This window comes from Ammodytes marinus (genome assembly GCF_949987685.1).
Source record: "Ammodytes marinus genome assembly, chromosome: 1".
In the NCBI taxonomy this organism is placed as follows: domain Eukaryota; kingdom Metazoa; phylum Chordata; class Actinopteri; order Uranoscopiformes; family Ammodytidae; genus Ammodytes; species Ammodytes marinus.
The window spans coordinates 31,191,025-31,218,995 of NC_137230.1; the positions used below are offsets into that span (position 1 = coordinate 31,191,025).

A 27,971-nucleotide genomic window follows, 5' to 3' on the forward strand; every position below is an offset into this window, starting at 1 on the left:
TACTTTCACTCCAATGGAAACTGTCAACTGCTGAATCCTCCCCTATCAAAAGACAATAACAAAAAAAAAATCTTCAAATTATTATTTTTTTTTTGCCAGGGATGACTCAGCTATCACAAGGTGTGCTGTGAGACCTTCAAGAGGGGTACCATGACTCGGACTCTGTTGTTTTCATTTTTTTCTGTGTGTACCAAGAGGGGAAACATTTCATACTGCCAGCTTCACAAACTGAGAAATAGCTTAATTTGCATTGTTAGCAGCAGTCCCAATGGAGACCAATTAGTGGTTTGCGGCTGTGAGCTGACCAGTTGCCATTAGATTTTTGTTTCGGCTCATTACAACACAGCATGCAGAGAAGCACTTTCTTGGATGTACAAATCATTTGTCATTTCTCACTGACAAATCGCAAGCAGGTAAAGTTCAATATTTCCATTTGTCATTGTGAGCAAATTTGAAAAGCCCCATTTCCGCCAACATCATCCTGAACACTCGGAGAAACCATATTGAAAATGTTCTGACAAACCTGAATTAGGAAACAGAGCGAGGGTGTTTGGGAAGGGGGTAATGCTAAATAGCCTGTGGATGTTATGCAAAAAACTCTGACCAGCTGTTTGCATCAGTGTTGAGTTGTGATGGGGGAAATGCCTGGCTGGTGCTGCCTCCCTGTGTTTGCATACTGTAACTGCTGCTAGTCGCCATAACGACACTGATGCACAGGCACTCAACAAAACAAAGGGTCAGGCGAGACGGCCTTGCACCGCATAGACAAATAACTCCCATTATAGCTGTCATGTTATAAGTGATACACTCCAACCGCAGCTGTCAGAAAATATGGCTTGCATCCCAACTGTACATCACTAACAGTACTGTAACATTAGGGAATTGACTTGGGGTTAATACACTAATGCACCTGTAAGCTGGTGCCAATTGTGTAAGGGCCACTGGTTACAGGCACCTGGTTTTGTTTTCTCACAATAATACAAGATTTTGGGATATGACCTGATAGCTGTGAAGGACGTCGCTCAGCATTTGTGCAGTACTGTAGCATAGTCTACTTGATATATTTGTCAGATTGTTTTTTTAACGGATCATAATCCATCTCACTAAATCAAAAAATTTAAATGCTCCGTGTTCCTCCGTTCATGTTGCCAATTGCTGCCTGATATTTTCTGAGAAAGCGTAAACAGTTTAAGGAAAAGTGTGTTGTTGATCAGTGTTTATTCAATCTAAAGTAAATCCATGATTATCACAAGGACAGAAATACAGCAGATTAATACAGTGTTGTCTTTTTAGGCACACAGGAAAAGTTCATTGCTAACAGCGAGTGATTAATTGTTTCCTACCATGTGACTGTTAAATATATCTATATGGTCTATAAAAAAAAGTTAACACAAAATCTTAATTTAGTAAAACAATCTAAAACGAGAGATGTCACTAGATAAGTGAATAAGGCTTGAAGAAATACAGTAGGTCCTTACACAAAGTTAATGGTTCATGACTTTGGCATCAGTGGATAAAATCCCTTGTATAAAAAATAAAAATTGTAGTAAAGTAAATATGAGGCACTTTCTTATGAGCAATGTCAGTAGCGCTGCTTGTATGTATCATTTACACAATCACCTCAATTAACATCAGCCTTTTTATCTCAGAGCAGTCAGAGTTGCTGGTGCTGCTGAGTCAATTGTATGCTGTGGAACAAGGCACTAACCTTGCATATATTGTGTAACTGAGTTGACTAAAATCCAACACCGACATGGCACTATGAAGACACATTAGGCAGTAAAGCATCATAGCTCAAAAGAAAGCCCCTCTGCTGTTATGAAAAATACTCATTTACAAGATATAAAAACTAACAGTTCAAAAGTTTAAAAGGCCACTACTGAACAAACTTTAAAATGCATGGTTGGCTTGTTAGCATGGAAACTAAAATGATGTTGCAGTTGAAGAGGGCCCCCGAGGTAGGCTTGTAAAACCACACTGCTGGGAAAGGGAGGCTACCGTGACCGGGATTAACATTTGCTACGAAGTGCTAGTTTTATATTCCACAGATCTGTACACAGCTCTCGAAGTGTAGCACCTGGTCCACAAACATAAATGTACATCGAGGGAATAAGAGTGGAAGAACACTACAATGTTTTGGTCCCAGGGAGGCTGTCTCACACTAATTTTATACTGTGTTAAAATTGCCATCAGTTTCTCTCAGAGGCCTCCCCCCTCCCCCTCCTGCAGCGCAGCGATCTTGTTAGATGTAGCCGAGACGGCAATTTGAATAGCTAATTACTTAGAGATACCTTGTAGTGTTTTTCCACCCTTTGTTTACCGAAATAAGATCCTCAGATGCGCAATTTGATCCCTTGCCAAAATGATCCTTCCCCCCACGTGCAAGGCAAAGAAAAGTACCTATGGGCTATTTGAGTATGACATGTGATGGGGAAGTTATCTCCTTCACCCACACACACACTTTTTCTTCTTCCGATGCTGCTTCTCTTAGTACGGCTCTGCCTTTAGACTTCGGTATAGGCAGCATGTAAACACCATCCCTATGATCTGAGAATTGGATAGAAGGGAAGGAAAAGTTAATTTGGTAAAACTGCAATCTCCATGGATATATATATAAATTAAATATCTCTGTATGTGCCAGGAAATTGTTGAAAAGGTAGAGGGATGTTTGCTCACCTGCACACAGGCAACCCCAACACCCACTGCTCCAATGATCTTCAGATGTTCCAGGATGAATTTCTCCAGTTGAGTGATGCAGCCGCCCTGAATGACAAACAAACAAGTGTGTCGTTAAAGCTAGGGTTGATAATTTTTTCATTGTAATATTTGGCAAAACTGTCATAATAACCATTCAGCTATATGTAGGTGAAGTGGTCTGGAAATATTTTTTCATCACTTTGCCCTCCCCTGCCTCTGTGTGCTGCCCCGAAAAATTGCCACCGTTAATGTTAATTGTTGATGTAAATTTTTGACCAATCAGAGCGAGGTCCGTTCACCTTGGCAACGACGTTGATGCGTCAGTTGCGTGAGCATTCACGACCCTAGCAGTCTGACACTACTGTTTGGCACTACTACGGCGGACAGCGAGTAGCAATGTCTTCACAAACGAACCCTCAATTTACCATTCCCCGGATCCCAACAACTAACTAAGACAGCAAAAAAACGAGGAAAGACTAATTTTGAAAAGTTAACTGCTAAAAGGGAGATGGAGAGAGCTCGAAATAAAACCAGAGTAAAGTTGGATTGTTTCCACACAGGCCATGTCCTCTTGCCCTATCACGGCAAGACCTCTCCGACCGCGACCTCGTCCCCTTCCTCTGCCCCTAGGCTGCCTGCCGCTAGCAGCAGGACGTGCGCTGGCCCTGAATATCCCTCATCCTGTGCTCAGTGTTGCCAACTCATAGCGATTTTGTCGCTATATTTAGCGACTTTTCAGCCCCCCTGGCGACTTTTTTTTAAAAACAGCGACAAGCGCGAAATCCTCGTGCAGCAGTCCCTCCCAGCTGCGGTCAGAGCAGGAGATACACACCTCTCCGCTCTGTTACAGTTACAATTAGTTTGCTATCTTGCCTGGCTGTTACAGCTACTTTTCTTAGGCTTACCAGCACAATTACAATGATTTTAAGCTAACATACATGGTATGTCTGTGAGTAAGATGTAGATGCTCAATATGTACTTATGTAGTTATCATTACTAATGTTTAATCACCTCGGAATCGGACATGGTGTTTGTCTCCTGTCAATGTAACTGAATTCAGATGAACGTGCATAGCTGTCGTTCGGAGGGAGGAGCTACAGCAGGTAGAGTGTTGGGAAAACAGCCGTTAGAATCCCAACGGCTGTTTTCTCGCAAACTCTCAACCCCAGCTTTAAGTTGCATCAGTAAATTGCATCAGTGTTGCTGGATTCTAACTGCAAACAAATGCTATGCACACAGTAATGTTGCAATATTCTTGCTAAGAAGTTAATCACAAAGTGAGAACACAATTTTCTCATTTGATTTTTTAACAAAAACATTTATTGCATTCTCTCTTAAAAATAACATTTAAGTCTTGGACTTAATCTTGAATGTCTATGCTAACTTAAGAAAATTCTCAAGTCTGTTCTATCTTAGTTTGGAATACTTAAATGTTGCTGAACATAAAAAATATATATGTAAAGTTACAACTTTAGAATAAATTTAAAAAAAATTAGCACCCAGTCCATTTTGGAAAACCAAGCATAGTACTTTAAGGTTTTTGGTCAAGAACACAAGCCTACAGGATCAACATTTTGGGTTTTCAAGGAGGAACACTGGCAATATCTATAATATATATTGTTGTGACTCAAAGACGTCAGCATGCAGAGTGACTTCAATACATGGTGGAGTATGATGAACAAGTGAATTGCCATCATTTAGAAATGAAATTGTATAGATATACATCAAGATCGGGATTTTTTTTTGCGATTAATCATGCAGCCCTAGTACATGGTACCAATATGTCTCTTCTTTCTCTTCTACTCTTAACTAACATATTTGGACTTGACAGAATAACAGATCTAGCTCTCTCCACAGCACCCTTCACCCTCTCACCTCCACCTTGTAAATGTTGGATGGGTGGTCCCTCCGGCCGCAGTTCTCAGTGGGACTCTTACAGCAGCTGTCAGGAACCTTCCTACCGTCTGCGTCTCTGGAGCGAATCCAGACGCTCTCAGCCCAATCCGACGAACTGTTGCTGCCACAGCACTTGAACTGAAGAGAGACAGAGGGAAACAACAACTTAAGACAGCAAATTTTGATAGTGGCAAAGATTTATCTTATTTACATGATCTGGTTCATGTATTATATAGGACACAGTTTTTTGTTGTCAAAAGTAAAGGTTTGAGGCACATACCTCCTGCTGCAGTTTGTCCACAGCCTGGGTGATGTGCTCATGGGTGTTCTGGTGATACTTCTGGGTTATGGTCTCTCTCAGGTTCTGCTTCAGCTCCTCGTTTAACTGTTCACACACACAAACACACACACACACACACACACACACACACACACACACACACACACAGACATATGCATTAGGACACCACTTTAAAGCAAAACAAAACAAATCTCAGGCTAGCACGTAGAGCGATAAAATAGTTGCTACGGATGATATATGCACGCAGGATTTAAATGCTCTCTTGGTCATGGGCGACAACAAAGGGACAGACATTACCAGGGCGAAGGTAGAAGAAGTTTTTTGTTCTCTAGACCAGTGGCAGGGAGGAAACGCTCGCTTGAGGAGAGGTTGGTCTTTGGGGCTCAGTTTCTATGGCAACAAGCCAGCTGGGGAAAGCATTTTAAATCAAAGCGTGAAGGAGATATCAAGGGAATGAATGATGAGAGGAAGGGAGGGCAGAGAGAGATGAGAGACGGGAGGTAAAGACAAGGAGGGAGAGGGGAGGAAACCGGAGGGATCTGGGAGTTTGGGGGTGTCAGCTGATCATTTTACCTGTTGACAGTTCGGGAGCACTGCGTCAGTGTAGTGAAAACAGCAACACTAGATTGAGGGCGCTTTCAAACCGGCTGTATTTGGTTTGATTGAATTGAACTTGGGTTTGTTTACACAGCCGTGAACCAAATGTGAACTAAAAAAGCTTGGTCTTGGTACGTTTCCAAACAAACTCTGGCGCGGTTCGATTGTGGTGAGTATGCATTATGGGAAATGGGAGACAATCTAATGTACTTCCTGTAGTTTCTACAAAAGTGAAATTCCGCAGGTGGCTAATGCCACTGCATTTTGGCCCAAATCTTTTGGAGCAAGTGAAGAAGACAAAGCTTTAAGAAGCAGGATGGAGCCGCATGAACATGAGCAGCACAGTGGCTGCTCATGTTCAGACCAGAAGTATATTAATTTATGAATGAGGCAGAAAGCAGAGCTCCTCTAGACTGAGAAAAGTCCTGTTGCTGAGCTACAAGTCACCATGGGGACTGATGCTGGTGAAGAGACATGTCATGACACAAATGGAAAGGATGATATTTCTCATTTGTGACTGCTTGGCATGCAGTCAGTAAAACAGTGTTGGCCCTTTGCCAGTCTTGACATTACAGTCACTACAGCACACAACATAAGAAAACAATCACCTGTAAGCAGAATGTGTGCAATTTGTTTGGAGAGTGTATTAACCCAAGACATTTCTTATTTGTGAAATAAGCTCTGTTTATGTGTATTTTAGTTCAAAATCAAAACAAAATGCTCTTAAATAAGTCTGACAGTGCATTCAGCCTTGCTGTGTGGACTCCAGGAGGCATTTGAACTTAATGTACCAAGAGTAATATGGTAAGTCTGATATTTGGGTTTTTAAAAAGGGCCTTCTTAGATTTCCTCCCAGCAATCTCATTTATCACGCTGGTTTTGTTTTTTGGGCCAAAATCACAGCGCAGCACATTCCATGTGGGAACTGGTGCAGTTGATTTGTTTTATTACAGTGCTTTTTGACTACGTGCACAGATTCACATTAGAACGTTTTTTTTTTTTTTTTTTTTTAAATCGGTCCAAGCGGGATTACCTGCTGGTAGTAGATGTAAGCCAAGATGCCGGCCAGGATCTCCAACAGGAAGATGCACAGCAGCAGGACAAAGTACTGCGGAGGAGAAGATACAGTTAGTAGATGGTAATGTGGTGCAACTTCTGGTGGCTAAAAAAAAATCTCATTTGGGAGCATTTGAAGTCACACATAAAGCAAATTTATAGAAATAAAAAAATATTGTCAAAGTGAGTCCATCCCCCTGGTTTGTACAGCTCTTTGATAAAAACAAAGACAACTGAGAACAAATATTGCCCGAATCTTGTAATCCTATACTAAAAACTAATTCAAGGGACAAAATAAAATATACTCAAAATAGTCAATTTGCCTACCAGTGTGCCTTTATGTTAGCCTGGTCAGTTAGTCTGGTGTCTGTTGAAGTTTAAAACTATTGGATCTGCCCAGTGCCACTCTGGATTAGCCAACCAATCACATAACGTTTGGTCGTCACGTGTGTCATGAGCCGGCTTCTGGCGGTGCGTTCCAGTTGGACAGGGAACTCCGACTTCACTACATATTGTGGTCTATGGATCTACCGGTACCTGGCAACGGTAACTTGTTAGAGCCTAACGTTTAGTTATTTGGACGAGAAAGGTTGTCGGCGTCCATACTTTCACGAGCAGATGCACTGGAACACAGACAGGTCGGAACTCGGAACTACCAAGTCGGAAATCTCCTTCTTCCGAGTATAAAGGAACGCAGCATTCAACTGAAACTGGAGCACGACTTTGACGTCATCGTTCTCAGCCACTCGCTCCGTTCACTGATTGGACACACAGAAATCTGTTCGAGCAGGATCCCAATAATACGCCTCATCACCAGATTGACTACTGAAGGGGAAATGAAATTTGGCCGGATGTAGGTAGGCGGGCGGAGCCAGGCTACCTTTATGTACCCAAGATTCAAGATCCCAAACAGGTCAAACTGTTGCTTGTTTACACACCCAGCAGTTACAGAGAAAAGTAGGCTATCGTTCAATTGGATTCATGGTTCGGCCACCTTGTAAATGTTAACCCAATATTCACTCTATTTTAGCCTCTGCCAATTCCTGAGGGAAATATCCAACTGTTAAGCTGCTAAATATTCCACTATGTTCACTGGCTATTTGGTATCTGTGTCTGTCTGTCGAGTTGAGTATTGGGAATTTAGAACCTTTTCACTGAAAACAGCTGTCTGCTGTGGCCCCAAAACCATGCTATGACGGTGGTGTACCAGAACAGTAAAGTTAATGGCCAGAAGTTCTGGATTGCTTTTTGTATTTGTAGCTAATAAACTGATAATATAAGTGCTGCTATTACATGTGCAACTGAGACCATAAAAAGAGGCCTTACAGTTCACATAAAAAGTTGACAAATTGAAGTAAACATTCTCTGAACTTTAACATTCATGTTTAACTATTTTGCTCTAAGTTCGGTGTATTAAAGCCTGGAACTACAAAACTTTGTTACCAGATCAGTTGACACAAAGTTGATTAAGCCTATCAGCTCCACAACACACTCTCTGTATTTCTCAGTATGGCAGTGTTTACAAACTGGTGTCGGCAATGATTCTACTGCTAAGAAAAAACCTGGACCTTCAGCAATCAAATCCATGCATGATCACCCAAGGCTTGCCTCTTGTAGATGCGCCAACAGTGTTGTAATTATTCACGGGGGTTACAAAAGTTACGCACTGTAGCTTTAATTGCAATGTGGCACATCTCACACTCTGTGCCTTTAAGGGAGATTTGCTGTTTAAAGTTTATCATCGGTATCTGATTCTTGAGCAGGCCCATGGGGTTTAGAGGGAAGGTCTGCTTTTCATGCCAAGTTTTCTTCAGTATTAAAGACAAGAATAGATATTATCAGACAAAACCTTGACCCACATTCCTCTGGCCAGCTGCTATCAGAGAGAGGAAATCAGCCCGGTAAAGTGGGCTTGGTCTTTGATTTGATAGCCACGGCTGATTACATCTCCTCTTGAGTGGCTCTGACCCTGAGCAGAATCCAAGATGCATTTTGATGTTGTGTTGATGGTTTAAGAAGCATGGCAACAGATATATATATATATATATATATATATATATATATATATATATATATATATATATATATATATATATATATATATATATATATATATATACAGTATCTCACAGAAGTGAGTACACCCCTCACATTTCTTCAAATATTTCATTATATTTTTCCATGGGACAACACTGAATAAATGACACTTTGATACAATGTTAAGTAGTCAGTGTACAGCTTGTATAACAGTGTAAATTTACTGTCCCCTCAAAATAACTCGACACACAGCCATTAATGTCTAAGCTGCTGGCAACAAAAGTGAGTACACCCCTAAGAATTTTTTTCCAAATTGGGCCCAAAGTGTCATTATTTTGTGTGGCCACCATTATTTTCCAGCACTGCCTTAACCCTCTTGGGCATGTAGTTCACCAGAGCTTCACAGGTTGCAACTGGAACCCTCTTCCACCCATTCATGACGACATCACAGAGCTGGTGGATATTAGAGACGTTGCGCTCCTCCACCTTCCGTTTGAGGATGCCCCAAAGATGCTCAATAGGGTTTAGGTCTGGAGACATGCTTGGCCAGTCCATCACCTTTACCCTCAGCTTTTTTATCAAGCCACTGGTCGTCTTGGAGGTGTGTTTGGGGTCGTTATCATGTTGCAATACTGCCCTGCGGCCCAGTTTACGAAGGTTGAGTGCACGTGGTCAGCGTCATACACAGAGGTTGGCTTTGGAAAACAGACGTATGAGTGCTGCCAGCATTGCTGAGGGGCTTGAAGGGGTGGGGGGTCAACCTGGCAGTGCTCAGACCATACGCCACACACTGCATCATACTGGTCTGCATGGCTGTTGTCCCAGAAGAAAGCCTATTCTAAAGGTGATGCACAAGAAACCCCACAAAAAGTTTGCTGAAGACAAGCAGACTACGGACATGGATTACTGCAACCATGTCCTGTGGTCTGATGAGACCAAGATACATTTATTTGGTTCAGATGGTGTTAAGATTGTGGGGCGGCAACCAGGTGAGGAGTACAAAGACAAGTGTGTCTTGCCTATAGTCAAGCATGGTGGTTGGAGTGTCATGGTCTGGGGCTGCATGAGTGCTGCCAGCACTGGGGATCTACAGTTCATTGAATTCTAACATGTACTGTGACATACTGAAGCAGAGCATGATCCCCTCTCTTCATAAATTGGGCCGCAGGGCAGTACTGCAACATGATAACGACCCCAAACACACCTCCGAACGACCACTGGCTTGCTAAAGAAGCTGAGGGTAGAGGTTATGGACTGGCCAAGCATGTCTCTAGACCTAAAACCTATTGAGCATCTTTGGGGCATCCTCAAACGGGAGATGGAGGAGCGCAAGGACTCAAATATCCACCAGCTCCTTGATGTTGCCATGAATGGGTGGAAGAGGATTCCAGTGGCAACCTGTGAAGCTCTGGTGAACTCCATGCCCAAGAGGGTTAAGGCAGTGCTGGAAAATAATGATGGCAAAACAAAATGTTGACACTTTGGGCCCAATTTAGAATTTTTTTCTTAGGGGTGTACTCACTTTTGTTGCCAGCAGTTTAGACATTATTGGCTGTGTGTCGAGTTATTTTGAGGGGACAGTACATTTATTTATTTAGTTATACAAGTAAACTGACTACTTAACATTGTATCAAAGTGTAATTTATTCAGGGTTGTCCCATGGAAAGATGTAATGAAATATTTGAAGAAATGTGAGGGGTGTACTCACTTTTGTGAGATACTGTATATATATATATATATATATATATATATATATATAGATATATATATATATATCTATATATATATAGATATATATATATATAAAAATAAAAATGTCGGATTAAACAATTGAAATCATGACGACAATTCAGTGCATTACAAAATCCCACACCTCGTCAATGATTTGATTTAATTTCCTCTAATTAGATATAATTAAGATGATTTACCCAGTGCAGTACACCCATACATTTCAATATAAACATTATTAGGTATGAATAACAATGACATTTCAAGTAAAATGTTTGTTTACCTTGATGTTTTCTTCAAATTACTTTTATATTCTGTCTGAGGAAATGTCTTTAACCACTGAAGTATCCTTGGCAGAAAAGGTTTTGGTCTTTATGTAAATCCAACTGATGGTTACTTTTATCCCAACAATTAGTATCCATGGCTTGAACATGTCAGTATTTGTGGGGCACAAAATTGGTAGTTTCAAAAGGTGGAAGCTGAACAGAAACATATCAAATTGAGGACAGTAGTCTGAACTACTATGTCAATCTATTTCAGTTTAGCACTATTTCAACAGGCAAGTCTATAAAAACAAGTTTTTATTTATTTACACTGGCGCCAGACAAGCAGCAAAAGACACTTAGGGGAAGTGGAGGAAAGCTAGGAGATACAATAATTTTTTTGATTTAGATTTCCACAAACGACTCTAAGGCGAGTTTTTCTAACTGTGTCATTGTTTTGTTTTGCGACTTTGCCTACGCTTCTCTTTCAAACACACAAACACATGCTTTATTCCCAGACAGATCCCACAGGGCTGGTGATGTGTACAGGCTGTGACAGAGAACCTGTTGTTGGCTGTAGAGACTCTGTGGCAGCTGAATTACTGACTGCAGCGACTCCTCATGATCTCAAGAACACTCTCTATGAGACACTTGGTTTACGTCTCAGCTGCCTTTCTTCTCCTGGTGCAAAGAGTAATTACTGCCAAAATGCATCTCCGCAGGTCCATATTGACAAAACCTTTTGTGTTTAAAGCAATTGCTCAGATTCATAAACAATATGCTACACAAACATAGGATTCATGGCTTAATGTGGCCTCATAATACTTCATTGTCTATTCTCTATTGGGACAGAAAATCATCCTAAAAGTGGTTTAACGTACAACAAACTCGCTTAATAAGCATACAGCATGTGCTCCTAAAAAAAAGAATAAAATACCTAACACAAATAATTTGTGGACAGGATACAAATTACAATGCAACTGAGTGCAAGCTCCATAGTTCTTATGTGGATCATTACCATATAATTATATTAATATTCATATGTATTCAGGTGTATTTCAAGTGTGTTTCCATTTCAGAATGTACTTAGAAGTGTACTGCTACCTTTACAGCAGGAGCTCAGAGTGACACTGAAGGTGATTTTAATGGAGGAATCATCCTGCGACCTTTTTGCTGTATAGTGGGCTCTCCGTCTTACACAGATAATCAATTGGAACTTTAAACTAACGTCAACTTGATACAGACTCTATTAGGCAGCAGCTGGCCATTATCAAACTACCTTCAGCCTGGTTTTCAAACTGGCAGGGTTAAGGTTTGCCTGTTTTTTCTTTGCACAGTATATAAACGTACTTTAATGTGTTAAAAATGAAAATGGATCCATATCAGTAAATTAGTATGTCAACAGCTGAGGTGAATTATGACTCATCAACACCTCACAATCAATCACCTCAGTCAGTAGAAATGCTGCCTTCAAGTTTTCCTTGAAGCTTGGATATATATTTCATAAAAGTGTACACATTTTTTCTGACATTAACAACAGTGTTTGTATTTAATACTTATTTTATTATTAAATATATGGGCCATTTCAAGAAAGCTTATCAGTTCCTATGCCTTTTCAATTGTTTTAGGGGAAGTAGTTTTGGCATCACCTAGTGGAAGTTTTTGGTTCTAAGCCAAGTGCACATCATCCCCATCATAATCATCATGACCTTGCATTTCAGGAACCTGTTAATGGAGGCAGATGTGACAACTTTGGACGCCATGAGAATAATCACCCACCACATGTTTGATTGTTTTATATATGTTGTTTGGAGATAGTCTTGAATTATTTGGAAATAACTATCATGGAAAATACTAAAATGATAAGGAATTTTTAATCATGCTTATTGCACACAGTCAGACAACACAGTTTAACTCACTCAAACGACCCTTGGATCATCAAACTGAGTTCTGACAAACTAACCAAAGATCACGTCTTACGGAATCTGTGGATGGCTATTCTCGATTTTTTTATTTAATAAAAAATGCTCCTATAATTATTATCTTGATATGTATAAGAAAAGAAAAAAACTGTGAAAAATGCACGTCACAGCTTCCTAACTTCAAAGATGTGTCCAATTTGCTTTGGGCCAAAACTTCAACATTTGAAATTAGTTTAATCTAGACCATAGGAAAAGCAGAAGATTTAGGAGGAGAAGCTGAAATAGCCAATGTTACTTTAAGAACATTATACAATGATAATAAAAAAAGTTACTCCATATGAAATCCTCTCAACAGGTAAGTCAAGACAAACATTCATATTTTGTCAGACAATGTAAATCATCCTTGAACAAACTGCATATCTGTTTAAATCAGCCAACTGGTAGTAAATACAATTGAAATCACATTTATTCATGGTCTCTAGGAGCTTGTTTTGGATGTCAAAATAAGTCAGAAACACTGCACACAATTTGCCAATAACAGCGAGTGCAGCTGGACGACATTAAAACACTATAAATCAATAGTTAGATTCATTGTCAGCTGTTTGGACCATTTGAAAATTCATAAATAAATTATGGTAGAGTTCTAACGAGCTTAAAATGCTAATGGGGTTTCAAAACACACACACACAAACTATCCTCTCCATCTTTGGCAATCTCCTGCGATCCACCTCCCTCCTGACAAGTTCATTCCTTCTCTGTGATTCATCACTGTGTGATCTCGACTCTTCAAAATGCCCCATGCATCACAAAGTGTGCACACACACACACACACACACACACAGCAACACTTTGCTGTTTAGACCTGGACCACATTTTTCTTCACACTATGTTTTACACAACACACCTACAACCTACAAAAACCCACAATAATATAATTTACACCTAACTCTTCTGCCCTTGTTGAAGCCTAAAAGATTCTACTAAGAAACTCTTCAGTGGAGCTTAGTAAACAACTGCTGACGATCATAAGCGAGTCATGAAAGACTCAATCTGGTTGCAGAAACAGGCCGGCTTTGACCTGAAAGGCCTGCCAGAATGAACTACCTCAAGGAATATAGTCTGATAAGAAAATACAAAGCAAAATACAGAGCATGGAGAAGCTGAGAGAAAAAGTGTTATGAGTGCTCCAGTAGAGCATTTGTCCTTCTTTACATATCAAACAAAAAAAATAGTATCAATTGCAGTAATATACTTTTAGTAAATGCCAATTTGGCTTAGTTTGACATAAATCTATCTAGGACGGTCCTATTGTAAAATACCGTATACTGTGTCTATTTGCTTAGTCATTTAAAGGCACATAACAAAACACCCGAGGTCACCTTACGAGGCAGGCAGAGTATAATTCAAAGCCTAAATTAGAACTGATATAGAAAATTAAAAAGGTCCACTTCAAAAAAGTAACTGAAGAAGTCACCTTGTGCTGGGAAAAATATGATGTTGATTTGTTTTGACATTTTATGACGGAATAATTAAATCTATTCATTTGTAAGTCTAAATGAAAACCAATTAGAACAATTATCATTAATAATTACATTTGTTAGGTTATTGACGATAAATCTTCTTTCATAAAAATGGAACAGACAGAGAGGAAGCGATAGCCACAGAAAGAGAGAGAGAGAGATAGGTGTAGTAGAGTAATATAAAGGAGGGCAAAAAGGGAAATAAAGATAGAATCAAGAGGAGACTTGTAATACATCTGCTCAAAATGCATCAAGTCAGTTTCTCCACAGGTGGATTCAGACTGTCAGATCGGCTTTATATTTGGCTCTTGTCAGTTAGAAGGAAAAAGTCTCTCACTTCTCCCTTAGTCATTAAAACCGCTCCGTCGCTTTTTTTACTGAAGAACAATGAAGCTGGTTATCTACAAACGCACGTACACGTACACCTCCCACAGTAGGAAAGTTGTCCCCTTCTTCTCGTTGTCTCACTGACCTCTCTCATACTTTGCATAGGACAAGCACAAAAAAAAAAATCAATAACAGCTTCTTTATTTATTTTTCAATCTGATAGGGCCTTTCCTTTAACCCTTATGCCCCGCTGGTGGAGATTTGTGTATCTGGGGTTGCATTTTTGAGATAATTTTGGCTGTGATTGTCCCCTAGCCATAAAATTTGGTAAGGAGGTGTGTTTTACAATGAAGTTTTGATATTCTGAGTTTCATCCATTTCCACTTCATTTTGACTGTGTGAGATGTTTTTGTTACACTGGGACCGCTTCGTACATTTTGTGTACCATTGACTTCCATTATAACGACATTTTTTGACCCCCACCTTTAAATTAAAGTGAAAAATATTTTTGACTGTAATTTCCCATTTCTCTGTAGTAAACTTGATAAGGTTATGTAAAAATGAGGTCAATAAAAAAAATGCCCCATTTTAGCCCCCCCCCACTAATCTCTATGGTGACCCTTTACAACAAATTGGCATCCTTGTGTAATTCATGGCTGCAAACCAATAAAAAAAATAAAAAAATACAATAAAATAGTTTTGATGTGTAGTTAGTGAACACATCTTTTAGTCAGAATGGTTGAAGTTAAAAAAAAAAATCCAGGAGTGTGTCTGTGTGTACTCAAATCACATACACTGAAATCCTTGTCTAAAAAGATGCCATTTCGTGAACTCATAGAAAGCCATAAAACCAGTATTTTTGATTCCTTGGCCATGGCAAGATAAAATCTGAATTTATATAATGTTTTGCATTCATTTAGAAGGTAAGGCATCATATTTTAGGTTTTAACTCTTATCTAGTTGATTTATGAATTGCATATGGTGTATTACTGGGGGAAAACTTGCCTCATGACACAAACGAGAAAAAAAATAGGATTTTTCATAATTTTCAAAAATTTCAGGAATACTGGCCACTGCGACAACAAATCTAAAGAAAAATGTCAAATGTGTTTGAATATGGATGGGAGGGACTGTTGTCTGCATGTCCATGACAGAAAAAGATTGTGTGTGTATGTGTGTGCGTGGGTGTGTGTGTTTGCATGTGTCATTGGATAATATGGCTGCAAATCTGTACCCCTTCTATTTCTCTCCTCTCATACACACACACAAGCACACTTTTACACACACACATGCACACACGCACGCACGCACACACACACACACACACACGCACGCACGCACGCACACACACACACACACACACACACACACACACACACACACACACACACACACACACACACACACACACACACACACACACACACACACACACACACACACACACACACACAAGAGAACAAAGAGAACAAGTGACAGCCTTTCTGACTTGTGTCTTTGAAGTCAATAGATCAAACACTTTTACACTCCCTCAACTTGTCAGAAGATATCAACATGACCCCAGTGCCCCAACAACAGTTTTGGTGCAGCGAATTGCATGGTGCGAAAATGTAAACAAGGTGAGAAGGCAGGAGTTTTGTTTATGCAGGTGCGGCTGATCTAAAGTTACTCTATACACCCAGTATCAGAAAAATTCATTTCTAATCTGGCAGCCATGGACAAGCGTCGATTTTATGGCAAATCCTGCTCCCAGCTCAGCGCTGATAACATCCATGGCCGGCGGCCTGAACCGAGGGGGTCAGTGGCTGACTCCCAGGCTTCTTCCTCCAGAGCACCAGAGCCTGATTCCAGCGACTCCAGCTCTGACTACTCATCTGAAGAGGAGATTGACTCCACTGAGTCAGACACCGAAACGGCAAGTGATGTCTGGATGCCGCCACCAAGTTCAGACAGTTCAGAGTCGGAAGAGGATGGAGGACTGGAGGATATGTTGTGGTCTAAGGATGGGAAAATCCGTTGGTCCCCCACTGCTGACATCATGAAGCGGCATGTCCCCCCAGCAATCCCCCAGCCAGGTCCAACTCGCTTTGCAACTGCCCGGATAACGGACATCCAATCAGCATGGAACCTACTGATGACGGATAAAATCATGAAAGAGATTCTAAAGAATACAAACCTGTACATGCAGCGGACCCCCAGGACACAGCCCTGGAAGCTTGTGGAGGAGAAAGAACTAATGGCATTCTTGGGGCTTCTGCTGCTAGCCGGAGTGTACCGTTCTAGAGGTGAGGCTGTGCGATCATTGTGGGATGAAAAAACAGGTCGGCCGGTGTTTCGAGCTACAATGTCAAGGAACAGATTTGAAGAGTTGATGCAGGCAATTCGGTTTGATGATAGGCTCACCCGGCCTAGGAGGATGAAATTCTCCAAATTAGCTGCCATTGAGCCACTGTGGGGGATGTGGGTGCATCAGCTGCCAATCCTTTTTAATCCGGGCATTGACATCACCATTGACGAGCAGCTCCTCTCCTTCCGAGGCAGATGCAAGTTTCGGCAATACATGCCTCAGAAGCCTGCAAAATATGGCCTTAAAATATGGGTAGCGTGCGACTCGGAGACCTCATATGCCTTTAAAATGGAGCCTTACACAGGCAAGCTGGGGAGTGAGAGAGAGGTCGGACAGGGCCAGAGGGTGGTCCTCCAGCTGATGGAGGGACTGAAGGGTCACACAGTCACCTGTGACAATTTTTTCACAAGTTACCAGCTGGGTGCTTTTGCTCAATTTGCCACAAAAGGGTGACAATCTGCTGTGCCATGTGCGGGGACCACGTTTGCAGGGAGCACTGGTCACCAGTGTGCACACTGTGCACTGACGCACAGTAGAGACACACACACACACACACACACACACACACACACACACACACACACACACACACACACACACACACACACACACACACACACACACACACACACACACACACCTGTTTTGTTCTTGTACGGGTTATGGTGTTGTCTGTTTTGATAACAGTTGTTTAAAAAATGCTGTATATTTGATAAAAACCCATCTTTTGAAATAAAGACAGAGGTGATTAAATGGGAAAATTTTGCTATTCTCTTTTATTTTATCAAATTGCATTGTGTTTTCTGCAGAAAAATTGGAAATCAGAGGTAAAAAAAATGTTTCACTTTAATTTAAAGGGGGGTTCAATAAGTGTCGTTATAATGGAAGTCAATGATACACAAAATGTACGAAGCGGTCCCAGTGTAACTTTTTTATTCAATCTGACATTAAACAAAAAGTAAAAATGCCCCAAATTCAATTTTCTCACCTATCATTCAGATGGGTGAGCCGGTTATACTAATAATAATCAAAAAAAAAAAAAAAAATTGAATATTGAGTTTTAGTGTATTTTTCCAAAAAGCGTTTGGTGGTATATGATCAAAACTGGCATCTAAAGGGTTAATTTTTAATTGTGATTAATGAAATCATGACATAGATTGAACAACAACCCCTTCATGAAAAATATGGAAAAAAAAAATTTGAAAAAATATTGATCTTTCATAATTGTAATGCAATTTAAAGGTCAAAATACACAAAATGTACGAAGCGGTCCCAGTGTAACTTTTTTATTCAATCTGACATTAAACAAAAAGTAATAATGCACCAAATATGATTTTCTCACCTATCATTCAGATGGGTGAGCCGGTGATACTAATAATAATCAAAGTAAAAAAAAAGATTTGAATATTGAATTTTTGTGTATTTTTCATTAAAGCGGTTGGTGGTATATGATCAAAACTGGCATCTAAAGGGTTAATGTTTAATTGTGATTAATGAAATCATGACATAGATTGAACAACAACCCCTTCATGAAAAATATGGTAAAAAAAATTGTGAAAAAATATTGATCTTTCATAATTGTAATGCAATTTAAAGGTCAAAATACACAAAATGTACGAAGCGGTCCCAGTGTAACTTTTTTATTCAATCTGACATAAAACAAAAAGTAATAATGCACCAAATATAATTTTCTCACCTATCATTCAGATGGGTGAGCCGGTGATACTAATAATAATCAAAGTAAAAAAAAAGATTTGAATATTGAATTTTTGTGTATTTTTCATTAAAGCGGTTGGTGGTATATGATCAAAACTGGCATCTAAAGGGTTAATTTTTAATTGTGATTAATGAAATCATGACATAGATTGAACAACAACCCCTTCATGAACAATATGGAAAAAAAAATTGTGAAAAAATATTGATCTTTCATAATTTTAATGCAGTTTAAAGGTCAAAATACACAAAATGTACGAAGCGGTCCCAGTGTAACTTTTTTTTAACGGGGCATAAGGGTTAAGGTCAACTTTACTGCCCATAACAATATTCTTCTGTTTCACAACAATAAACAAAATGGGCATCAAAAACAAAGCAAGAAATACAATTGTTTAACAATTTAATCTAAAATGTAGTCAGTATTCATGGATATGTATTCAATAGGTACGCAATTGAAAAAAAGCCATCCTGAGGGAAGAAATTCACACTGTGGGTACAGTGAAATGGACAGACCATTTGTTATATCGAGGGCTTCCTTCTTGTTATTCATTTCATGCCTGTAGTTATGTTGTGTATGTGGTGACCTGTGCAAATGTCTTAAAACCAGACATTTGCACAGCTTCTTCCCCACGGCCATCCGACTACTAAATGCACTGCCCCCTCCCCCCTCACTAACCTAATGGTCTGTTGTTATACACATACTTGATCTCTTGGCACGTTGGCACTTTCTATTGATTATATCATTTATTATTTACTCATTTTTGCACTATACATGTTGGTTTGCACTGTCTTGTCCTGTCTTGCACCTGTCCTATTGTAAACTCCACTGTACCAAATCAAATTCCATACATGTTCATATGTCATGGCAAATAAAGTCTTCTGAATCTGAATCTGCATCTGAATTTACCAATCAACTGCAGTACGTTTATTCCTGACCTTACAGCTGCAGAAGATCCTGGTGATGCTTTGGCTGGATCAGCTTTTTTCTAGGTCAAATTTGTGAACTTTAAAATTACCGGACGTACAGAGTCGACAATCACTGCTGCTCTCATGTAATCTCAGCAGGTACCAGCCACTCAAAGTCACATACAGGAAAACAATTACTCTGCCACGGCATGGCCTTATGTTTGCCCTCTTTAACAATCTCGATAGCATCTCTCCTTGCTGACAAGTTCATTCCTCCACTGTGATTCATTGCCCTAATCTCAACCCTTGATGAAGCGCAGAGGGTTTCTAAAAGACATACACGCACACAGGAGAAGAGGACGTTCACACAAGAGCTGACTTAGAATTAAATGTGTCTGGATGTAGAAAAGGGTGTGTACACAGCTGCCTTGGTGAGCATGACTTTCACACAAGGATTTGAAATTGGTTAATCATTCAGCCTCTAAACTGGCTACATTTTGGCATCTGCCTGATCCTGAGCTGAAAATATCTGGCTGTTCTGAATTCTTGTGCAATCTTTTCCTGGTAACAAGTGGAGTATGCCATATGATGCATGTTCTTGCAATTCTTGTAAACAAATATGTGCGCAAAGGCCACATACAGCGGTGTGCATGCATACATTTTTCATGGTTAAATGTGTGGATTAGGACCTGAGCAGTGTGTGTTGGCGCATAGACTGTGTGAATAATGCAGTTTCTATGTGTTTGAATAGTGAGCTGGTTAGTGCTATGCAGGTGTCTATGTTGGCATACCCCAGTGTTGTGTACAGAGTGTGCCGAATCAAATATGGGCAACACGTTCCTACTGTATGAAGGATTTGTTTTGTCTGAACTGAACTGACACGAGGCCGACACATCGACCTTGATTGGTTCTCAGCATGTGTGTGTGTGTGTGTGTGGCACAACAACGTCCCTCTAGCAAACTACAATGACAGGCAGTTGTAACAGGTGTCACACATTGCCTCAGTGACCAAAATAACTGATTTACTTATTGTAAAAAAAAAATTTATGTAAAAATTCCAGTGTCTCATTAAATGCCTTTATATGATTTTATGAGTATGATGTTTCCATATCACCGTTGTTTTCTACCTCTTCGAGAGCCATTCATGTCACATGTATACAGTTTCTACTATCTCTCTCTACCTGACGCGCTCTCTTACCACTCGCAGTAGCCTCCTCTGCTCCTTGAAGGTGGCACAGCAGCCCAGCACGCCTGTTACCATGACGATGGCTCCAGCCAGGACCAGGATGTAGGCGGAGGCGGCGTAGGTCTTGGAGGAGAGAAGGCTGATGTAGTCGCTCTTCTCCACCAAGGTCCAAACACCCACCGCCATGACAACGCCCCCTGCCAACTGGGAGAAGAACACACCATAGAAGGGAGTCAGAAAAGATTTGAGTGTGACAAAAGAGGTTTCAATTATTTATCACCCAAGCCAGCTTCAATGTGACCAAAGAGGAATCGAGCTGATGAAAAAAAAAAAAACGACCCACAGCTCCCACACCACATAATATGATCTAGAATCGGTTTAGGCTGCAAGATACTATTGAATGAGTTGCCTGGAGCTGAATATAACTAGCGCATTATCTGATGAAAGATAATTATTTGTTGCAGCCCCAGACTCCGCACTTTTTGCTCAACTGTCGGTCAGGGAAAAGGCATTTCTTAAAGGCTACGTATGAGATGCTTTACGTTAGGTACTTTAACTCTGGAAATCTGGGTTTTCGAGGGAATCGTTCAACCCACTAGGTGGACTAATTGTAATCACAAACCAGTTTCAATCCAGCTACAACTACTGTCACATAGTAGTCCGACAGCGTCAGCATTATCAAAGCTAACAATTAATGGAGAAAAAAAAGGAAAATTGTATTAATAAGTTATGACTATGACGAGTCAGCAGATGGTGCAGCACTGCAACAGAAACCTGTCATCGTGCCAAAGCCATCTATCTAACAGCAGGCCTAATTTTGATTTTATAAAGGGATGGCTTCACACGCTATTAACTTAAAATTACTATTTTAAGGAGTCACCACAGAGCTTGACTAATTACTCAACATTAGCAGTAATTAGCTATAACACCTTATGCTACAATAATGTACATGCTCATTATTTTAGATTTTTTGTTTGGTCTGTCCAGTGATTCTCAATGTTTTTTTTTCGAATGACCGCTTGAATCAATAGCTGAATATCACTCACTGTTTAACAGTTCAATAAACACATTTGTTTTAATTTAAGATATTTTCAATTTATGACACAGTGATTATTTTGAGAGACAACACCGTGGTGCCCCCCTCCCACTGTTTTAGAGGTTGTCCACTTGGCAGACTATTGGCTGACATGAAGGGGTCTTCAGTTTATTACCTTCTCTTGACCCCTGGGCTTTAAAAACCCGGCCATGTGTTCACACACTCTCTCTCCCTCTCTGCAGCTGGCATCCACCCTGCATTGTTTGGTTTGATTTCACACCTTTATGCATTGTGTTAATTGCTGACAGATTACAAAGATGTATTCATTATTTATTTAAATTAAAGATTGTTGTTACATTTCCTGTGAAAGCCCCTAAAAACTCACCTTCTAGCCAATACAGCTGGCAGTTGGAATCATTTATGATGAACATGTTGCTTTTGAAACTCAGTTACCCAAAGGAATTAGTGAATATAAAAAAAAAATTAAACCTGCACAAAGGAAATTCACTTTTGCGGCCTCCGGTGGCAGATGGAGGTACAAACTAGAATATCTGTCTCAAAAGGACTCAAAAGTTAAAAAAATGAAAGAATAAAAAAAGACAAACCAAAAGAATGACCAAAAATTGTGTTTCAGTGAGTTCATTTTGATGAAATTCTGTGCTGAAATACCTTGTACTTGCTATGAGGCATGTCATTTTTTTTTTAAAGCATTGATACGCTGTCTGAATAAAAGGGCTTTGTTGAAGGGTTCAGAAAAAGGTTTTATCAGAACAATTCTTCCTATATTCACAAGTAAAAAACATAATTATTTGTGTGGATAAGACTAAGAGGACATACTGTGTGCATTTATATTACTTGTGTCCTTTTTTCATGATTCTTTATGGTTTGTAAAAACGTATAGTATCCTTGCCTTCCTTTTTCTGGGATTGTGTAGGATGTCCTTTCTGCAGTTTAATCAATAAGACAATTAATTCTGGGATCTGATAAAAGATCAAGACCTCTGTGTTGATCTCCCTGGCTTCTTTCTTTTATACACATCAGATGGGAGGATTTGGTTTTAATTGGATTTAAGCAGTGGACTTATACATCACAAACAACACCGTCTATTAAAGCCAACAGCTCACACCAACACAGACATTGGTATGGAAATAAGGTAAAAATCATATCTCTAAAAAGACACACCCCCAGCAAATTGCATCAAGCTAACACCTCAGACTAGCCATGACGTCTATTTTGAACGATTTGTTGAAAAAACATTTACACTAAATGTCTAAGCTTAAAAGGTGGGCAATCCACATTAATTTACTTTGATTAGTTGGGTGAGTGATGTATTCTCTCCCAATAACAGAATGTTTGGCTCACCTCTGGTTTTGTTTAAGACCTGTATGATCGTCTGACATCAAGATCAATAAAATGAATGAGTCAAATTAAACGTCTGTATAACGCTAAGATACGTGCCCTGTAACTGAAACGAATGAAAGGACACTTGGTCCAACGGTGCTTGTGAAGAAGTCCTATGTTATGGTACAGTGACTACATTCATTTATGAGTTAAAATGTTGTAATTACCAATTCAAAAATATTGAAGAAACAACAATGCTTGTATCCAGATCGTGAATGTTTTAAGAAATTTTTGGAAGACTTTGCCCCAAGCACACAGAATGCTTAAAGAGGACCTATGATACTTTTCGACTTTTATGACCTATTCGTTGTTATAATGATTTATAGTCATGTTTAACCATACTAGAGTATCAAGTAATTACGTACATGCATTTCGACGTATTCCCTGCTGACCGTCTGGGGTGGCTGTGCAGAGCACTAAAAACTATGGCAGCCAGTCGAGCCGAACTTGTTCAAATTTCCGGTATGTGTGTCACCAGATCTTTTTGCCATATATGGTCGGGCAAGCTCCCAGGTTGCAATATATAGCAGGGGGTGACAACATTAGACCAGTGCTCGCTTAGCTCACCCGGTAGAGAGATCGTTTACGAAGCAGTAGACCCGAGTTCGCGTCCCGGCAGGGCTGATTCTTTGCAGACATTTAGAATCACGACTTCCCTTCGCAAGGCAACCAATCACAATGGAGTTGGGTTTGCAGGAAGGGGGGAGGGGGCGGAGATGGCAGAAGCAAAGTGTTTACAGGGCCTGCTGGATCGCCAAAATAAGAGAAAGAGCTTCCCGAAAATCTACATAGTTTTTTGTGATGTGATTCGTGTCAGGTTGCTCTATAGCAGTTTTTAACAAGAAATTAAGACCAGAAAAGTAGTATAATAGGATCTCTTTAAGGAGCACTAGATCAACACAGGCACTTTGGCAAGTTAATCCTTCAGCAGGTTCAGAAACAATGCCGGAATGAAACTTACCCAAAAGAGAAAGTTGAAAGTAAACAGGAGGTATTTCAGGCAGATGGTTCCACATTTTTCCTTCTTCTCCTCGTAGGCCCCCATTCTGAAAGACACAGTGGGTTTATCTCGGTTATGACAATATGAAACAGAAGGAGTCATTTGTAGTTCCTTCAACACAATACAATCAAGTTGTGATTGAGAACTTAAATCCTGGAATTTCAAACAAGAAAAAGCATTCAGCTCTCCTGGTGTCAGTACCTCCAAAATACTGTTTTTTACATCATCCTTTTTTCATTAAACATAGAAACCAAACGTTTTGTCTAAAACACAAACATTGTTGCCTACATACAAATATTTTCTATAAATTTAAAATCATCACAAAATCAAAGCAACTGTCAGTGTGTTTGGTAGGTATCAATCAACCGGCTCTACATTCTATGTTAACATTATTTCTAAAAATTGTAAATATGATTCTAGTTTAAGTTTAAACTTTAAAGTAATTGCTGCAGCTATAAACCAAATGATATTCAGAAGATAACGTGGTCGTATAAAACAACTCTAACACAAAACAGCTGACTGAGCAGAATGCAGGCTGGGAGTTGGCACAGAGGATGTTGAATTAGGGCTTGAAATAAAAGCCAACATCCTTTTTTTTTGTGTGTGAGGTGCTTTTAACGAATGAGATGTTACTGGGCTAATGCATAAACATAGGGGAGTGAGCATCAGATCAGCAGTGTAGGCAGAATCAGCGCTCTGAGTTATTACATGTAAGGAAAGATCCATGACTAAGCACTAAGTGGGAGCTGAGAGAGTTGGCAAAAGACTGGGAATTATAAACACTCACTTCCTGGGTGCCAACATCTACTGTCTATGAAGCAAAACAGTCTTCTTTTAACTTCAAATGAATACATCTACGGAAGAGTAAACCAAAAGTCAAAAGGTTTTTTCCTTCCGAACAGATGCAGTTTTTCCACACAATCTCTTCAAAGAGCTCAAATAGAAAATTATGTATTTGTTACAAAAGCCAATTCTGAAGTACAGTTTCACCAGTTCACAAGGCACTTTGTTGATTCGGTCATAGGCACTGTATGATGTTATCTCAAAAGGTTGTTTATTTTCAACATTTCGACTATATTCATGAAAATGTATTTCAAATGTATTCTTTAAATTAACAACATCTGTGTTCAAACTGCAGTCATTAAAATGCCAGTGTTTTCACCATAACGAGGACTTTTGAGTTTGCAGTACAGTTTGCAGGATTTATGGATCCCATCATAGACCAATACTTGCTGCCATCATGTTCCCCTTTCAAGTCTTTTTCAGCTGGATTTTTTTTCCTTTTTACCCTACAATTTTCCCAGGCCCAGACTCGCCCTTCTTTGAGTGCCTCTTATCAAACTCCTTTTTCCCCTCCTAACCCCACCCCCAACACACACATTTAAGTGTCAATTCCCATGTGTGCAGTGAATGAGTGAGTGGGTGAGTGAGTGAGTGTCTAGGCTTCTGTCTGTTGACCATCTGTCATGGTGGGCCCTCTTCTTAGCATGATCTTGTTAATTCAATTCAAACAAAACTTAATTGACAACTCCTCCTTTGTCTTGTTTTAGAGCCGATGGGAAACAGCTGAGTCAAGAGGGGGGAGTAAACTGTTTAGAATGTTTACAAGTTTTCTTTCAATATGGAAAAAACTCACAGAAAAAGAATTGTCCCTTCTTCTTTCACTTTGGGTTAAACAATTATACGCTTTATAAGCTTTCAGTTTATTCCAGGACGTATTATCTTTACTCATGGGAACATTAAACAAAACCGTTGCCTTGGTAAATAGCAGAGAAGTACGACCAGACTGACACACTCACCATAAATCCCATTTAGTGAGCTAATGGTTTTCTCGTCTACCCTGAAAGATTATAGTGGGGGGGAAATACTTGGAAGAGTTCCAGATAATGTTATATTATCTGCATAAGCAAACGGATTTCATTGCATAGTTATCATTGCAGCTAAGTGGTACTCAGTGAGGCGTTTTCAGGCCTGTTGGATTAAAAAAAATGCTGAATTACTGCAGTGGTGTGCATAAACCACCAGTTGTAGGCTATTTCACCAACGCCATCATTGCCATCTGCATGTTGCCAAAGTTAGTTTCATGTTATTAGAAATGGTCGAAAAATAATAACTTCGATATAGTTTAAGATAAAACATCACCATACTCAGTTATGCCAAATAATGTTAGATTCATCATTATTCAACAAAGAAGAAACATTTAAAATGGAAAATAGTGTCGCTGCTTCAAATTTGAAAGAAAAGACAATATCATACTTCCTCTGCTTTGTCATAGCGGTTATGCTCTTTTCGTTTTGGGCGAGGGTCCTTTCACAATCATTTTTTTTAACACAGTGATATGTTCATAATTATGATTTGTAATGACTGAATAAATACTACAACTAAACTACAACTTATGTTGTTGGTGTTTCTTTCAGGCTCTCTGCTGTAAAACTATTTCATTAGTCCACAGACTTGGAGAAAACCAGTCATTTGGATGTGAGTGTGCCACATCAATTTACCAGTCTGAACACATACAGTATGCTCTCACCTGAAAGGACATAAACCCGACCCGTCTGACTCAGGTTTGAAACCATATTAATCACACCTGTGACCTCGTTCATTTCGAAAGGAAAACTGACTGGAACAACCCCAGTGGCAGAGGAACCCGGGCACAATCGCTCATAAGTAGACTGATTTCAACTATCAGATTCTATCTAATGGGTTGTTATTAAGAATAAGAAAAACGGATGCTGTAATCGGATCAGATCATGACAACCCAATCTTGGTTTACTGGATAAAAACTTATGTGTTGTTCTTGAAACCTTTGATCCACCTTTGGAGAAACAGCTTTCAGTTTTTATGCAACACATATTTTGGGAGCAAACTGCTAAAAAAAAACATGAGGTCTGCTTCAACTCTCAGCATTTCCAAATCAAAGCTGAAGACTTTTCTGTTTACTACATCCTTTAATTGATGGAATTATATTTGGGTAGGGACCAAATTATTTACCTAGAAACTAGACACCCATAGACTAGGGTGCTCTCCAATGTTGAATTCTAAGCTATGCACTTGCTTTCAGTAAATCAAAATCGAGCCTTCTGATTGATTATATTATAAATGTAAAGCACTTTGAATTTGAATTTCCTTGAGTTTATAAGTGCTGTGCAATAATCTTGACTTTCCTTTGATCACGGTCGGTGATCCAATCCAATGTTACTTTGGCACAAAAGTAAAGCCTACCTGCCCCTGGATAGCAAAAAAAAAAACACACACACACAGGGGGACACATTATAGTAAAAGTGTTTGAATGGCTGTTGTGTTAAATGTATAGGCCTATTAAAAGGACAATACAACTTGGTTACTTGTATTGATTTTTTTTTTTACCTTGACTTCATGGGAAAGTTAGCTAGCCAAAAATATCCAGTACACATATGTGCCCGCTGCGAAGACGCAACATCCTCTTGTGTTTTTTGGTTAAGGAATTGAGTTCACAACACCACTTCACGAAGTGTAACCATATCATATATTCATCTATCCAACAAGATTAAAACCAGTGTTACATGTTTCCTTGGTTACTTACAACCTGGTTACAATGATTTATTTCCGTGGGCTAACGCTAAAGTTTCTGCCCTCCGTCCTGACGCTAAAAAAACCTATTTACCAAAACAACCTGCTTTAAAGCACTGATATAACCTGTATGGCAAGCAACATATTCATGAAAAACTGTACAATGTTTGTTCTGTATCGCAAAAGCCGACAAAGCAGCCTAATGTCTGACCAGTGCGACAACAACGCAGTATGAGCTAACAGTGCACTTCCTGTTTTGTCTTACCTGCCGTCTTCTCTGATTTTTTGTCGATATTAAAGCGACGGGAAAAATGTGTTGGGTAAAAAAATATTCTTAAATGTCGTCTTTTCTCATTCCACTTTTCTCTTATAGAGACCGGTCGACAGCCGAGAGAATGAGCTGGAGGCTAGAAAATCAAAACGCTGAGCTCATTGAGTGAGTGGGTGAGGCTGGAGCTGCGGCTGGCTCCACCCCGGGGCCACCTTCAC

General features: G+C 39.7%; 1 protein-coding gene across 2 annotated transcripts; it reads right to left on the reverse strand.

Moving 5' to 3' along the window:
• Window positions 1-1,201: 1,201 nt before the first annotated feature.
• Window positions 1,202-27,932, reverse strand: LOC307254975 (CD151 antigen-like). Of its 2 annotated transcripts, none has more exons than XM_080033564.1 (8): window positions 27,748-27,932; window positions 23,895-23,979; window positions 20,509-20,700; window positions 6,525-6,599; window positions 4,874-4,978; window positions 4,579-4,731; window positions 2,677-2,763; window positions 1,202-2,547 (listed from the first exon to the last, which is right to left on the reverse strand). In XM_080033564.1, exons 2-8 carry the CDS (start codon window positions 23,976-23,978, stop codon window positions 2,488-2,490), a joined length of 756 nt encoding a protein of 251 aa, XP_079889690.1. In that variant the 5' UTR covers window position 23,979; window positions 27,748-27,932; the 3' UTR covers window positions 1,202-2,487. The 2 variants fall into 2 exon arrangements, with proteins under 2 accessions (XP_079889690.1, XP_079889689.1); XM_080033563.1 differs by having other exon boundaries at window positions 4,573-4,731.
• Between the last annotated feature and the right edge of the window lie 39 nt (window positions 27,933-27,971).

Coding starts and splice junctions, on each gene's coding strand:
- LOC307254975 (XM_080033563.1), bottom strand. CDS start 23,978: ATGGGGGCCTACGAGGAGAAGAAGGAAAAATGTGGAACCATCTGCCTG. Junction 6,600..20,508: donor AGAGGAGGCTACTGCGAGTG/GTAAGAGAGCGC, acceptor TCTCCTCCGCAG/TACTTTGTCCTGCTGCTGTG. Junction 4,979..6,524: donor CTTACATCTACTACCAGCAG/GTAATCCCGCTT, acceptor GTGTGTGAACAG/TTAAACGAGGAGCTGAAGCA.